At 38.0% G+C, this 15,058-nt stretch overlaps 2 protein-coding genes across 2 annotated transcripts; both read left to right on the plus strand.

Annotated features, from left to right (window-relative positions):
• Positions 1-609: 609 nt before the first annotated feature.
• On the plus strand, positions 610-3,753 carry LOC113214819 (uncharacterized). Its single transcript, XM_026434308.2, has 6 exons — positions 610-721; positions 1,290-1,600; positions 1,687-1,831; positions 2,478-3,250; positions 3,347-3,511; positions 3,582-3,753. The coding sequence occupies exons 2-6, from the start codon at positions 1,324-1,326 to the stop codon at positions 3,620-3,622; spliced, it is 1,401 nt and encodes a 466-aa protein (XP_026290093.1). The 5' UTR covers positions 610-721; positions 1,290-1,323; the 3' UTR covers positions 3,623-3,753.
• Positions 3,754-3,893: 140 nt separating this feature from the next.
• LOC113214817 (protein dopey-1 homolog) lies at positions 3,894-15,052 on the plus strand. Its single transcript, XM_052275266.1, is given in 18 exon segments — positions 3,894-5,306; positions 5,410-5,745; positions 5,835-6,027; positions 6,147-6,385; positions 6,465-6,648; positions 6,796-7,094; positions 7,270-7,510; positions 7,576-7,736; positions 7,820-8,039; positions 8,144-8,265; positions 8,379-8,547; positions 8,632-8,769; positions 8,839-9,084; positions 9,169-9,286; positions 9,408-9,594; positions 9,649-9,830; positions 9,919-10,071; positions 10,155-15,052. Coding segments are annotated over 16 exon segments (3,018 nt in total). The 5' UTR covers positions 3,894-5,306; positions 5,410-5,745; positions 5,835-5,868; the 3' UTR covers positions 10,355-15,052.
• The last annotated feature ends 6 nt before the right edge of the window (positions 15,053-15,058 follow it).

Below are 15,058 nucleotides of genomic sequence, written 5' to 3' on the forward strand. Positions count from 1 at the left end.
CATGACGATGACGATGGTGTACACCGTCATGACAGCCGGACGAATCCAGTACCTCCATTTCCGGAAAAAGCTGAGCAACGCTTGGAGACACATATTTGTTTGATTTGGTAAAACTCGGGACGGTTCGTCCCCTATCAGTGAGGTTATATCACGACTGACTGACAAGCTCCTGATAACGAAGGGCTAGGGACGAGAGTCTGGACTCCGTGACCGAGCAGAATACACGTCTAAACAAACGCTCATTTTCGGGAAGGAAGGACACAGCTGAGAAAAAGCACGGGAAATACTTCATCAACACGTAAACTAAAAGAAAAACATAGAATCCAGCTGATTCGAGAACTCATTCGAGCAGACGAGACAGCGGTACAAAACCAAAACAAAACATCCAAGTGCAGTATGAAAATTAAAGAAGCACATATCACATTTGACCAACCCAGAAACAAAAAGGTTGTGCATCATTTACTGATTTACTCACAATATACGAGGAACTTTAGTGTCTCTCTCTCAAAGGATTGAAGAAGTGTTATCTAAGTTAATAATACTTTAATAAAAAACAATTTACATGCAAATATAAATGTGCTCAAATTTCATGCCGTCATAGGCAGTAATGGAGAAGAATGTGCGAGAGAGAGGGAAGAAGCCGGCCGCCTATAGAGTTCGGTACGGTTGGCGGAAGGTGCTCTTTCTGAACATGATTTCGCAATCTTTCTTGAGACTTGATGTGAGTAAGAGTGTTGTATTCAGTTTAATTGACTTTCAAGTTTAGCTGAGTAGGTTTTCCTTTTAATGTAGTTTAGTGATGCCTTGCGCTGTGTAATTCTGTATAAAAAGGAAGCTTCATGCCCACCCTAACCATTTTCTGGTTTCACTTTTTCGTCTGTATTTTTGATGGTTCTTCTACAACGCTTACCTTTAATATCCACACTTTCTTTAACGTGACTTCAAGACATAAATATCTAATTGTAGTCTTATTTGCTTAATTTCTAAATTTTATTGTACTCGAGCTTAAGACATACCTCAAACAATCTGAAAAAAAAAAAAAAAAGAACTATCTACGGCAACTTTTGTGCCTTCTGGCGGGGGACCTCTTCTCTTCACTGTCATAATCCTGATATCTGTAATTCCCTTTTTTAAGCTACTTGTACGACATCCACATTTTTTTGCTATAAGGTTTAACAGGCAAGCCAGTTTTTAGAGAAGATTTGAAAACATTGTTTTGATCACATTTTATTTCCCTTGTGTCTGCTAAATAAAACAGGATTCTGACTCCTCGCTATTAAATCTTGCAGAACTTCTCTTGGAACATCTAAGTAAACAACTGTCATGACAAATACTATCAAACAAGATAGGAGTTTGGGAGAGCTCAGGGCCATTGCTGATGCAGCTAGAGCAGGCCTTCAGAAATTCCAGAGTTTGATGAATGAAGCATCTGCTTTAATAGATGATGTTGACCAAAAAATTGGGATCCTTTGCTCAGAGCTGGCTTCTGTCGAACAACCGAGCAACCTGTTAGCAAGCTCTAGTGCACCAACAACCAGGACCTCCAGTTCTCCTGTAGGACCCAATACCTCTTCTGTTGTGGCAAGCGTTCATAATAAGGGTAAATTGAATTTCTCAGGGCTTCTTTACGCCCTGTTTATTTTTAAGCACATGCAAACTTTGTTCTGATAAAGCTTTTAATTTCAGATTCATCTGGTACTTCAACGCTTACCCAAGGTACAGCACGTCCAATGGTGCAAGGCCGATCCAACTGTGCCACTTCAGAGATTAGTAGTTCCTGTACCCTTAGGGCGGGGCCGGCGGGGCCCCCAGAGGGTTCCACCTCAAAGAGGTAATACGTACTATTCCTTTTAATTTATAAGTTACAAACAAAGTGAGCAGATTAGTTTATTTGTTAGGCTTTATCAGCTTAAGGATCTTAACATCTTAACATCTTAACATATTAACAGATGCATTTTCATTGTATTTAGCACTATGGCCATGATTTTTAGTTATGAATGTGTTTAAATTTGTAAAAAAAAGCCGACCGGAACGTTTAGAAAGATTTGCGATCGCTTCAGTTCGAAGGAAAGCAGAGATCCGTGGTTTCGCCGGATCTTAACACAACTTTCAAGGAAACTATGAACCATGATTCTGTCGATCGTTGTAGCGATCCCGGATGTTTTGGTCGTCATTTTAGCGAATAAAAAGACATTCAAATGTAAAACCATAGTCATACTATCAAATATGATGCAAAATGCATGTGTTAATATGTTAACATGTTAAGATGTTAAGATGTTAAGATCCTTAAGCTGATAAAGCCTTAATCAATGTTTTAGTGGAGGAGATGCACCTAGTCCGAGGAGTTGTGCACCTCCTCAGTCAATCTCTCCATCCACTCAACCTATGCCAGAGTCTGCTGATACATCTTTAGGAAAAGATGATGAAGATAAATTCTACAGCTGTATTGACCCATCAATCGCATCTTCTGCTTTCAGTCCTAGCAAACGATCTCGAGGCTTCTTTGAGTCTGAGGAGTCAAGCTCAGAAGATAAAGATAACAGACTGCTAATTGTTGAGTCCAAAAAATCTTATCTGGAACGCCAACGTCAAGAGGACTGTAAGGAGGGAACATCATGGAATTATGATAATGAAGGAAATTTCCACAAGAGTCCACCAAGAAAAAGACGATCTAAACAAGCCAAATCTCCCACAAGTCCATCTCATGGAGATGCTGTAAATTCAAGTAACTCAGACAAGACAGCAGATCAGTTAAATGAATTATCATCAGTTACGAGATCTTTAGGAACCATTGAAACACCCATGGAAAGTGACGTCACTTTACATGATATAACTGATATGTCATTAACATTGACATCAAACCTGAAGAAGCTTGTTAACAACCAGGAAAGTGGTGATGAAACACCCCGCAGAAAAAGCAGTGCTTCAGATGATCTCTTTAGTTCAAGGATTGGAAGTCCCTCACTATTAAACATCAATATCACTGCTTCTGCAATTGAAAAATTCGAAAAGATGGAAGATGTTGAAAACACACCTCCAATTCTACGCCAGCATTCTGTTACCTGTGATAAGATCTTTTCCCATCACAAGGAAGTAATACCTGCCAACCATCAAGAACTTTCACCCAGAGCCTCCTCTGTGGCCTACGAACGGCTTCCAAGTAATATAATATCTGGCAATATCACTCCTACTCCAGTGATTTGTACGGACAGTGTTATACTCAAGGAAAAAAAGAAATGCACAGCTCCAGGTAAATAAGTAATGTGACTTCTGAACTTTGTGCAGAAAGGGTTATTAATTCGTATCTTAATTTATTTTATTTTTACTTTTGTTTTTGGTATCTAAGACAAAGCTAGTAAACAAAATGAAGCAAGTTGTGCATCTGAAAGCAATTTAGAAAATAAGCACGCCAGTAGTCCTATCACACCCGATCCTAAGCTTTCTCTTCCTGAGACTCAGATTACCCCTATTCGTACTGGATCTATAGATGCTCAATTCAATGGGAATAAAAGTAAGTGTTGAACATCTTTAGTCCACAATAAAAGTCTTGACTTGATTATATACATTGTTTTGTATTTCAGGACCAGGATACAGAGAAGCAAAGAAGAGACGCAAAATTTGAATGTATTTTCCAAATCAACCTTATATTTCCAGACTTGAATTTGCCAAAACAGCAATCCTAAGTGATTTGTTTGTTGTAACTTGGTTGCACTTGACAAATAAGCAGAAATACAGCACACATTACTGTCATAATTTTTCTTTAATCCTTTTTTTATCTTCTGCAATTTTTTTTAGAAAGTCTTCAGAGCCGGCCCCTACACCTAACTTAAGTAAAATAACTTATATTTGAATAAGTCTTTGTTCGCGCCACGCCGTCGAGCGGCTGTGGGCACGGCCGGCCCCCAGTGGAACACCATCGCCTTTATGGGGCTTATATCATGCTTTTAGAAGAACAACATAACATAGGTGTTCCACTTGATTGGACAACAGCTGAAGTGCTGAAGTGCCACTTTATGAGAAAGTTTCTTCTATGTTAATTCTTAAGCAAGTTAGGGGTCTGTTGATATAATAATTGTTTGAATCTGTTTGTCAGCCAACAGGCAAATTGGATAGTTTTGAAGTCCCCTCCTTTATTACTTTGATTGTAGTCATCAAGTACCATTTTTATTCTTCATTATAAAAACTAAACAACTTTTTATTTTCTTAACTTTGTAACATTTAAGATTTATAAAGTTTGAGTTGTTCTTGCAATTCATCCATTGATCTAATATTGAATAATTGTTTTTCCTTTTGTTTCAATAATTTATAAATTGCTTCCAGTTGAGATGCTTGAGTCCTGCACAAAAAGGAAAGGTTTTTGTGTGGTTGTCATTCAGTTTTTTAAAAATATTGATTTAACTTACTCTTTTTCTTTCTGTAATTGCTCTTTTGACAGCACCCTCTTACTAACTCTCCGTCGAAATTTCACGTCGCAGACCCATTTTAAGCGAGTTACGCCAGTTTTTCTTGTACCGGCTCGCCTGCTAGGTAGGCAGCCCATGGCAGCCCATGCCCGCCAGATTCAAAAGACAACCCCTTAAAACTCAAGTGTGTCTGGACAGGGGTGGTTTTTGGCGGAACCAAAGGTAGTGTTGTGGTTCCCTGGTTCACCCTTGTCGGTTCGACTACTTTTCCGTCGAAATCCGGACCCACCCATTTTCGCTAAAAATGGGAAGGCCTTTGTAAATTTGTCCAAAAATGAAAAAAATAAAAATCGCTGGAAATGATTGGAATTGGTCTAGGAGAGTCGCCTTTGACCTCTTCTGTCGAAATTGCGTGCTTCCTGCCTCCTTTGCATCCTGTTTTTTCGACTATAAAATTGCGTCTTTGGTTTGTTGGAGGAAGATCGGCCTGGAGGTGCACCTGACTTGGACATCAGCAAAGCAGCCTATGTGTCACCTGCTGTATGCTGAGTTGGCGTCGCAGCTCATAGCAGGAGGAATCACTCCTTTTTCTCATGATCGCAGGAATGAATCTAGTAAGTTTTGACTTTCAATGTGATGTTAACATAAAATACGAGTGCATTTATGGTAGTCATGTCTGGTAAGAGTTTATTTTGGTATTGTTTCTATTTGGGGGTTACTTGTTATTTCTTTACTGCTTATTCTCATTCCATGTATACGGCTTATTACTTGAGCCTAAAATATATAGTCGTGTTAGAAGTACTGTGCTGCCCAATGAAGCTGATAGAGCAGGGTCAAGAATTTTTGCTATCAGTTCTGAAGATGGCAATGTTATCTACCATGTTACTCCAGTGCAGTCTTCAGGTTCGTTGCAAGAATTCAATTGTTAGAAGGCGGCCATCATATGTTTTTAACAAATTGTTTCTAGTCTAAGATAAAAACCCTTTTTTGTTTCATCATGAAACAGATCAGAAGCAAAGTGATTCAGTCAGAGCAAGACGAATTTTTACAGTTGCAACACTAGTAAGGCACTGCACCTATGAAAGGGATGTGTCTTGGTCAATACCATCTGAGCTGTGACTGGTCAGCAATGATGGTGATAGCTCCACGAGCATTAGCAGCTCTTGCTCGAGCTCTTTAGTGACTGCAAGTGCAGGTCCCCAGTCAATCCCAGCGGAGACTCAATTTCATTGCCTAATGTTGTAGTAAGAGTTGATGGTCGGCTTGTTGTGGGAAACCCTGTTTTAAAGAGTCTCAGTCGTGGGTTTGAAGAGGGAGATGAAGATGACTTCTCTGATAAAGCGTATGTAATATTGAAACCATCCTCTATTTCACATACTTTTCAGTACTGACCCGCACTTTGTTCATTTATTCCCGCAATGTTTTCCCCAGATCCAACTATCCAACTAGAGTTAACACCCCAGTGATGTCTACTGCCGAAAATGAGTTGGAGGAATCAATTTCTGCTGAAGATTATTTTAGTAGAACTGGATCCCAATCCAGACCTCGATCTCGGGCAGAATCTTCTGTTCTTTCTTCTTCATCAGGGTTGGGCAAGTGCAGCCTAGATACACTTACCTTGGAGGTAAGGTATAGTATCCTAGATTTTTATCATTCCCTTATATTTTTTTTGTCTATCCATCTAGCATGTACCATGTACCATCTGTGTATTGAATGTTACATGATAAGCTGAACATTTTTCAGGCAAAATCAACTTTTGTGGGCAAGCAAAGGTTGTCCTCAGACCTGCAATCTCATCTAGCTTTACATCCACTTCATTTACATATGTTGCTCTACTGTGGAGTGTATGATTCAGCCCGTACCCCTTATTCTCTGCGTACTCTTCGAAATGCCCTATCAACAAAACCTAGGACATTTTTGTCGTGTGCTGCAACAACTGGTGTTGCTCGATCATCTTCAGATCTGTTGAATTTGTTAGCCAGGTATTAAGCATGCACTTCTGAATGATTTCCATTTTAAAATTTACTTTTACTTACTCTGTGATGGTGTTACATACCACAGACATAGAAAATCTGCTTCTGGAAATAATTTCCATGGTGATCTTGCAAACGGTATTGGTGGCAGTGGGCGCAGTCACATGTATTTAGAGGTTCTTCTTCTCACATGCCTGTATTACATTCGTAGTTATTACCCTAGCCTTGGGCAAATGAGACTGACCAAACAGGAAATTGAAGGCAACCAACAGGTATAGTTTTTCATTGTATAGTAACCATTAATTATTACACCTTTTGATCTACCTTTACATGTGTAAGATTAATTCTGAGGCAAAGTGCAAATTTTTGTTGCCAATTTGTATGAATACACTGCCATTGACATTGTACTGCATGGACAGGTTCAAGTTGCAAGTCTGGAGCTGCTTACTTTAATATTTTCGGAACTGACAAGTATTATTCGTGATAGCGGCAAAGGCCTTGCTAACTACATCGGAGATCTTTTGTCACGGTGCAAAGTTCAGAAAGTAGTGTTACACTGCCTTGTTGCAAGTGTACATGATAGTGCCACAACAAACAATGCTCATCCAAACCTGACTTTCACCGAGGAAATAATTCAATTCAATGATCCCAGTCGACCTGCTGGGGAAAATCCCATCATGTCTCCTCTAGGGGAAGCATACCAAATTCAACTCTTAAGGTAATCATACTTAGCCATAATGTACTTATCTTTTCAAATTGAAAAAAAAACAAACAAGAAAATACCGTAATTATACCTAGTTTTTATCTCTTAAAAAAAAAAAAAAAAATACAGAAAATACCGTAATTATGGTTTTCATCTCTTATTTATCATTTTGCACAATCTTCCTTTTCAGACTTTTACTAGCTCTGCTTATCTTAGAGCATCAGATTCAACATCAAAAATGTGAAGTTATTGTTCAACAGAACACTCAGAGTTCAGCTCCAGTGTCGTCAAACAGCCCTAATTCATTCAATGGTGGGGATGTCTCAATTTCGGTATCACAAAAGAACTCTGAACTAAAGTATATGCTTGGACGACCAATACCACAGCAACCAATGTTTGTAGGAGCAATTTTAAGTGCTCTTCGTATGCAGGTTTGTGTCTCACTCTTAATATTTTTTTTGCATCAGCTGCTGTTTTACCTATTTGTTGTCTGTAGGGTCAGATGAGGTGGCTACATCAACACTGGACCACACTGGTAACATGCTCTTTGCCGTTCATGGGACAGTCACCGGCACATGTTGTTCTATGCGTTGTACGACAACTGTGTGACAATTTACGCGCCCTTGCCCCTCTTTATGCCAACACCTTGTCAACAAAGTAATATCCTCATAACCATGTAGATATCTACTCTACTGATGCTGAACAGTATTTTTAATGACTTAAATTTTCATCTCGTACAGGGAACGAAGAAATTTCCATCTTCCAGCGGATTACACTGTCACTCAACTGGAGGGTCTTCCAATTCTCTGCCATTATTGTCTATTGGATCAAAGTCAACAGCATGCCCTCAATCAACCATTGCTGTCTGCTAGTGCTGCGCAGCTGGAGGATCATGGAGTTAATGGAGTTGAACCACCTTCCCATGCGGCACAAATATTTAGCACAACCCCAATCCATCAAGTATGAAACATACTTTTAACTGTTTTTTTGCAAATTCACCTACTGTTTAATATTTTTAAAATGGTGTCTTATTGTGGTCTAATTACCATAAACATGCTCTTTAGGACGCTGCTCAAGACAATGTAGAACCTCAGCTTGCAGCTCGCCGAGCATTATTATACAACCTTCCCCAGATTATTTCCAGCACAGCCACTCTTTGGAAAGCTGTGACAACATGCTCAGAAAAGTGAGTTGAGAACTGTAATCAATAGAATTGATGCCTTTGTGTGTAGTGTTTATTTATCCACCTGCTTTGTACTCGGTTAGGCTTCTGGTAGTAATTTTAAATTTGATTTTCAGAGATGCGGAAGGATGCACAACTGCAGGGAATGCAAGGGTCATAAGACACCATTTATTGGAGTTTTTGAGCCCTATGTCAATGCATCATGCTACAAACTTCCTCGCAGCCATTGCAGTTGTATGGCAAGACCGCCGTCAAAGCTTATCTGATCTCTCTGCCCCAATTACTGTAAGTGCTATGAATTTTGTTCAAATATTACAGTTGACCTATTGCAAAGTCGTGTTGTCTAAAAGTCTTTCTTTCTTGTCTCAGGCAGCTCCTGAGGTTGTGCCTGAGCAGCAGGTGCTGGTTGATCTGATCAGTGCCATCAGAGCAATGCCAGTCGACACTTTGGTCCAGACATTGCACCAATTGTTGAAATCACCACCCTCAGTACATTGAACCAACCATGTAAGCCTATTAATTTGCAATCCTTGTGGTATTGTGTAAAGATTTGTATCTAATTGTTTTCTTTCTTAGTCTGTACGTCTAGAAGTGAGTGCACTAGAACTTCTTCTCTGCTACTTGCGACAAGGTAGTAGCCCACCATTACTCTTGGCTGAGTCATGGGGCTCTGTTCTTCTACTACTGCGTGATGGTCTTCAACCAGGACTACCACCCCCAGCACAAGTCTTGCTTCTCTCTGTTCTGAATGAATTTGTTCAGCGCTGCCCATCTCCCTCTGAAAAGCGGGATGTACGAGATCTTCAAGATATTACTACAAAGGTCTATATTTTATGTGGTCTCTCATTTTTTTTTTGTCTTCAATGTTTGGCTATCATTTTGTTGATTTGCCTCTTTTATTTTCAGCTTGTGGAATCCTGTGGATCAATAGCAGGAGCTCGTTTGGAGCAAACCACATGGTTGAGAAGAAATCTAGCTGTAAAAGAAGAACAGTTGGAAGAAAAGGAATCTAATCTAGGAACAGGTACTTTTGATCAAATATAAAAATACTCTATAGTAGTACTTATTAAAAATAATTCTGACACATAATTGCCATCGGTCAATTTGTCTAATCAATCAATAATTTTTTTTGGCTACTTTATCAGCAGGCAACGCTTCAATGGCTCAATACAGCATTCAAGCACAGACAGTTTTAGCTGAACAACTAGCTTCACTGTTGGATGTTACATTTGGAAGTCAAGAGAAAGAAAAAGTTGTAAACATTTTGACAGCCTTGTTGTACAACATTATTCCTTACCTATAATCATTCGTAAGACCTTTGGTTTCATATAAGTATTGACATATTATTGCAAATTGTTATTCTCACTCTTTCTTTTACAGTCCAAGAAATGCGGCTAGCTTTTATGCATGTTCAGAGCTGCTGGCCAATCTCACAGCTTTTTAATATACTCGTAAGTCATGGCGCCGAGACGTGTTAGACCTGCTTTTGGAAGCCTCTCTTTTCCAAATGCGATGCATCATTGATCATCTCATGTCACATGATACTACTACTTTTCGAGACCTCATGAGTATGTTAGACCTCAGCAACTTGCCATAAATCTACCCATTTCTTTTTTCATCCTCCATTACATGGTTTTTCTGTGGTTCTTTTCTCAGGTCGTGTTTCATTAGGCCAGGGAAATTCCCTAAGTCTCTTTTCAAGTCGAGAGCAAGAATATGAACAACGAGCGCATCTTCTGAAAAGATTAGCTTTTGTGATTTTGTGTGGTGAAATGGATCAGTATCAAAAGTACATTCCAGAGATTCAAGGTCTGTAGACAATCATGATGTTTACATACAACTACTGAAATTATTACCAAAGCCTCCGAATTATCATGGTTGTTGATTTGCAGAGAAACTTGCTGAGAGCCTTCGCCTGCCTCAAGTTGTGCCCGCTGTGCAGGCCAATGTTTTCTTCTGCTTCCGAGTTCTCTTGCTGCGCATGTCTCCTCACCTTGTGACGTTGCTGTGGCCTGTCATTATTAGCAAAATGGTTCAAGTGTTCCTCCAAAGTACTGAATCAAAAGATTCAGGTATGTATCAAAAAAGTTGATTTATTATGGTGCTCTTGTCCTTTTCCCTTTTTTTTTTTGTTAGTGTTCTTGTGTTGTTAGATGATGCCATTTTAGAATCAGTTTGATTTTAGTGTTAACATGGTAATTCAGTAAATTTTTGCTAAATTTCAAAATATATGGTAAGTCAATATATTCTCTTAACTTCAATGATACTTTCAAATTTACCGAAGGGTCCACAACCTCGGATATTCACGGGTCAAACAATAATTAGTATTCAATACAAATCAGTTGATATTCACCAATATTCACAATTATTCATTTGTATTCATTAAAATTATAAGTATTTAATCCAAACCTGACTTTGTATTCACGACTATTCAGTTAAACATTCGCAAATACAACTTTTGAATATCTATCTATGAGTCACAAAATTTCCAAGTTCTGGACCCCTCAAAATTTACTTTCTGGGCAAGATCTTTCTTATTTATTTTATCTATCAAGCTGTGTGTGTGACCAATTGGCGAACTTAGGTCCCTTTTCTCCCCTCTTATTTCATGATTGATTCCTTATTTTGTAAAAAATAAAGACCCTATAAAGACTTTTTGTTTTTTAAACTCGATCACTCCTTTTGCTTTTTAAAATTTAATCTGTGGAAAATCAGTATTCATTGTTCTAATATTTGGGCTTTATCAGCTTAAGGATCTTAACATCTTAACATATTAACAAATGCATTTCTCCTTATATTTGATGGTATGACTATGGTTTTACATTTGAATGTCAAGTGATGGCAATCTTTCTAAATGTTCCGGTCAGCACTTTTTACCAATTTAAACACATTCATAACTCAAAATCATTTCCATAGCGCTTAATACAATGAAAATTCATCTGTTAATATGTTAAGATGTTAAGATCCTGAAGCTGATAAAGCCTTGACCATTGGGATTTGTGCTGCAAAAATGTTTCTGTTTTTATTGGTTCATGGCTTGGCCTGTTTATTTCATGTTTCATGTCTTGGATTCGTGTTGTTTTCTACTAACAAGCTGATTTGTGTTTTTACTGCTGCTGATTCATGTCTCTCATGTCTGGTGTTTGGTATTTGGTGTCTCTGGAGACAGACAGTGCAATAGGTAAGGTTTTAGAGTATTCATCTTTAAAAAAAAAAACTCTCCCTGCCTATGATTTTAATTATCTATGTTTTATCATTAGTAATTTTTTCTTGGAATTATGCATCTTTTATGGGTATTATCTGTACTTTCGAGTTAGTTTGAGTTAGTAGAGCCATTTTCCTTTCACACTTTTGATCAGCATCTCCATAACGTTTTTGTATCATTATAGCCTTTCCCCCTCCTCCATTCACTTTGTTACAATTTTCTCCTAAAAAAAACAAACAAAAAACCAACAGATTTTGAATGTAAGAGGTTGGATAGTGTAGTATCCTGTCTCATGAAGTGAAATTATTATTATTTTCTGCCGGTTGCGTTGCTAGTTCAGACTTTCTTTGGGGGTGATCAAGCCAGTCCTCAAGGAATCAGTTTATTGGCTTACTTCAATCTATTATTATTATTATTTTTATTATTGGTTTATTGATGTAGCTTAAAACAGGGACATCAGAAGTCAAATGTAATAGTATTTACAGTAAAAGTAGTGAAGATACAAGTAAAAGTTGAAAATTAAAATAAGATTAAAATTCATAGGGCTCTTCATTGATGAGGTGTCTTCTCAACTCTTTCTTAAATTTCTTGAGATCCTTTATATTTTTGATGTTATTCGGCAGGTTGTTGAGGAGTTTGCTGCCGGCATGGATAGGGTTGTTCTTTGAGAAGGCTCCTTTATATAAATCTAGATGGATGTTGTTCTTTTTCCTGGTATTATATTGGTGGATGTCCAGATTTTTGGCAAGTTGTTCCTCACTATTTTTGGCATATATCTTAGTCTGGTACATGTATATTCCTGGTAGGGTCAGCATGTTTAGTGCCTTGAAGAGGCCCCTACAGGACGTTTCTTTTTGAAGACCTTCCATAATTCTAATTGATTGTTTTTAGAGACTGAAAATTTTGTTCAGCTCCACTTTGGGAGCGCAGCCCCACATAATGGTTCCATAGCTGAGATGGGAGTAAATGAATGCATAGTATGCCATAATTAGGTATTTTTTGGCCATGGATTGGGCTAATTGTTTAAGTACAAAATTACCAGATCTAAGTTTCTTTATGACTTCAGAGGTTTGCCCTCTCCAAGTTATTCCTTTATCAAGGGTTATTCCGAGGAATTTGGAACAGTCGCTCTCCTGGATGTGGGTATCTTCTATTTCTATTGAGAGCTTAAAGTCGCCGTTCCTGTTTTTCAAGGTGAAAAAAAGACATTGAGTCCTACTGATGTTGACCACAAGGTTCAGGGAGGCAAGATATGTTTTGATTTTGATGACAACTTCTTTAGTAATTTCAATGAGATCTTCGATGGATCCGCCTGAGATGATCAGAGTAATGTCATCCGCATAGAGGATCGGGTGACATTCGCTGTTAAAATTTATAGTAATAAAGGACTTAATCTCATTTATATAGATGAGGAAGAGAAGGGGTCCTAAAATGCTACCTTGTGGTACTCCAAAAACTGTGGTCAGGAATTTTGAGGTAATTTCCTCAATTAGGAGTTCCCCTTCCTCTTCTACAGCCACTCATTGAGTTCTACCAATTAGGTATGACTTGAGCCAGCTATTACCAACGCCCCTTATTCCGTAGTTTTCCAGGATCATTAGTAGGTTTTTATGATCAACACAATCAAATGCTTTAGACATGTCCAGGAAAATACCTAGTTGTTTTTTTTTTTTTGTCTTCAAGGTTCTTGACAATTAATTTCATGGCCTCAGCATTGGCTGCTGCTGTAGCCTTGTTTTTCTGAAATCCGAATTGCTCTTGGATAATAATCTTGTTTTTAATGACGAATTTTTCAAGTCTGACATAGTATGCCTTTTCATATATTTTTGCTATGTTGGATGTTAGTGCTAGTGGGCGGTAGTTCTCTGGTTTAGTTTTGTCAGCTTTCTTATAGATGGGGACCATTTTACTTTTTTTAAGGCATTCGGGAAATTGTCCTTCTGTGAAGGACAAGTTTATTAAATGTGCAAGTGGTTTGTAGATTTCTTCGGCTATTTTTTTGATGGTAATGTTGGAGAGTTCGTCAAGTCCTGATGAGGTTTTGTTTTTTAGTTTGCTAATTAGTTGGAGTAGCTCAGTCTCAGTTAATGGTTCAAGAAATATTGTTTTCTCCTGCCGTGCCCTTAGTAGCTCATACTTCTGTTCTGGTTCTTTTATTATGGCGGAGGGCAGTTAGCAGCTTCTTGACCAGAACTTGTATACACCTCATTGCCAGTCCTCAGCATTATGGGTTCTTTGATCTTGACATCACATGTTTTGTGTTGGTTAATAATCTTCCAGGCCTCTCTTGAGATGTTGTCCGATGTACTTATTCTTTTGTTGTTCAGTTCGATGCTGTTTCTTTTGAGGGAGGAGTGTGATATGCCTTACGGAGGTTATTTATTGTTTCTATTTCTTTTGATGTTTTCCCAGATTTGTTGTTTCTGAGGTGTTCACTTGCCAGGTCCAGTGCATCTTTTAATTCTTTTGTAGTTTTGTCCATAGTATTGATGGATTTTTTCCTATTGCCAGCTACATTCTTTTTTGTCTTGGGGCATGTTTCATTGAAGTGGTGCATGATGGTCTTCATGAAGGCCCCTGTAGCATTATTGACATTCTTACTGTTGTATACACCATCCCATTTTTCAGTGGCCAATCTATTTCTGAGCAGCTGTATATTGTCATTGCTGACATTTCTCGTATATTTTGTATTTGTTTTTCTTATGGCCAGCCCGAATTGACATTCTCTTCATTAGAAATGATGTTGCATAATGGTCTGAGAAATTAGTTTTGATTATTTCTGCAACTTTTTCTACATCTTCTGTCCTCTCATTTATATTTGTAGCGATATTGTCAATGCAAGTTGAGGTTTTGTCAGTTACTCTAGTGGCATCTTTTAGCAGTAGCTTTATCTTGTAGTTTGACAGTATCTCTTTTAATTCGACTGAGGCCTTACTATTGCTCATGGCATCAATATTAAAATCTCCAACCACTGTGATTGTAGTGTTTGGTTTGTATATTTCCAGAAGCATATTGTTGAGTAGGGTGAGGAATTCTCCAACTGTTGAAATGGGAGGTGGTCTATATAGCTATTATTATTTGCTTCTTCTCTGTATTGTTACCACTGTCCACTGTGCATCCGCATACTTCAAGTATATTTTGTTTGGCGAATTTGGATAGGTCGAAAACTTCTATTTTGGTGCCCTTCTTAGGGGTAGCCATGAGTATGACACCTCCTCCTCTGTTGGTATTTTTTTCTCTACTGAAGTTACTAATATGTCGGATTTCCCCATATCGCAGCTTTTAGGCTTCTTCAGCATACATGAAAGTCTCGGACAGTATTAGTATCTCTGGTTGAGATTCTTCTATAAGTTGTAGGATTTGATTTCTTTTATTGGAAGCTGACCTGACATTATGTACGATTTTGAGGTAATTATTTGTCTGTATATGGTCTGCTTCTACTTTGGTTTTATGTCATTCAAGCAGCAGTCTAAGTGTTTCTAAGTGTTTAAGTGGTTATTGTGAACTATTTATGTTAAATCTGGGAAAATTTATTATTGTTATTAATTATTTTATGTATAGAGAAGAAAAAATAAATTGTGTTTTTTTTTT

This window comes from Frankliniella occidentalis, unplaced genomic scaffold, assembly GCF_000697945.3.
Source record: "Frankliniella occidentalis isolate FOCC.00 unplaced genomic scaffold, Focc_3.1 Scaffold559, whole genome shotgun sequence".
Classification (NCBI taxonomy): domain Eukaryota; kingdom Metazoa; phylum Arthropoda; class Insecta; order Thysanoptera; family Thripidae; genus Frankliniella; species Frankliniella occidentalis.

Excerpts from the sequence above, each read along its gene's own strand:
- LOC113214819 (XM_026434308.2), top strand. The coding sequence starts at position 1,324 with ATGACAAATACTATCAAACAAGATAGGAGTTTGGGAGAGCTCAGGGCC. Across the intron at positions 3,251-3,346 it reads AAAGAAATGCACAGCTCCAG|ACAAAGCTAGTAAACAAAAT; the intron begins GTAAATAAGTAA and ends TTGGTATCTAAG. Across the intron at positions 3,512-3,581 it reads TCAATTCAATGGGAATAAAA|GACCAGGATACAGAGAAGCA; the intron begins GTAAGTGTTGAA and ends TTTGTATTTCAG.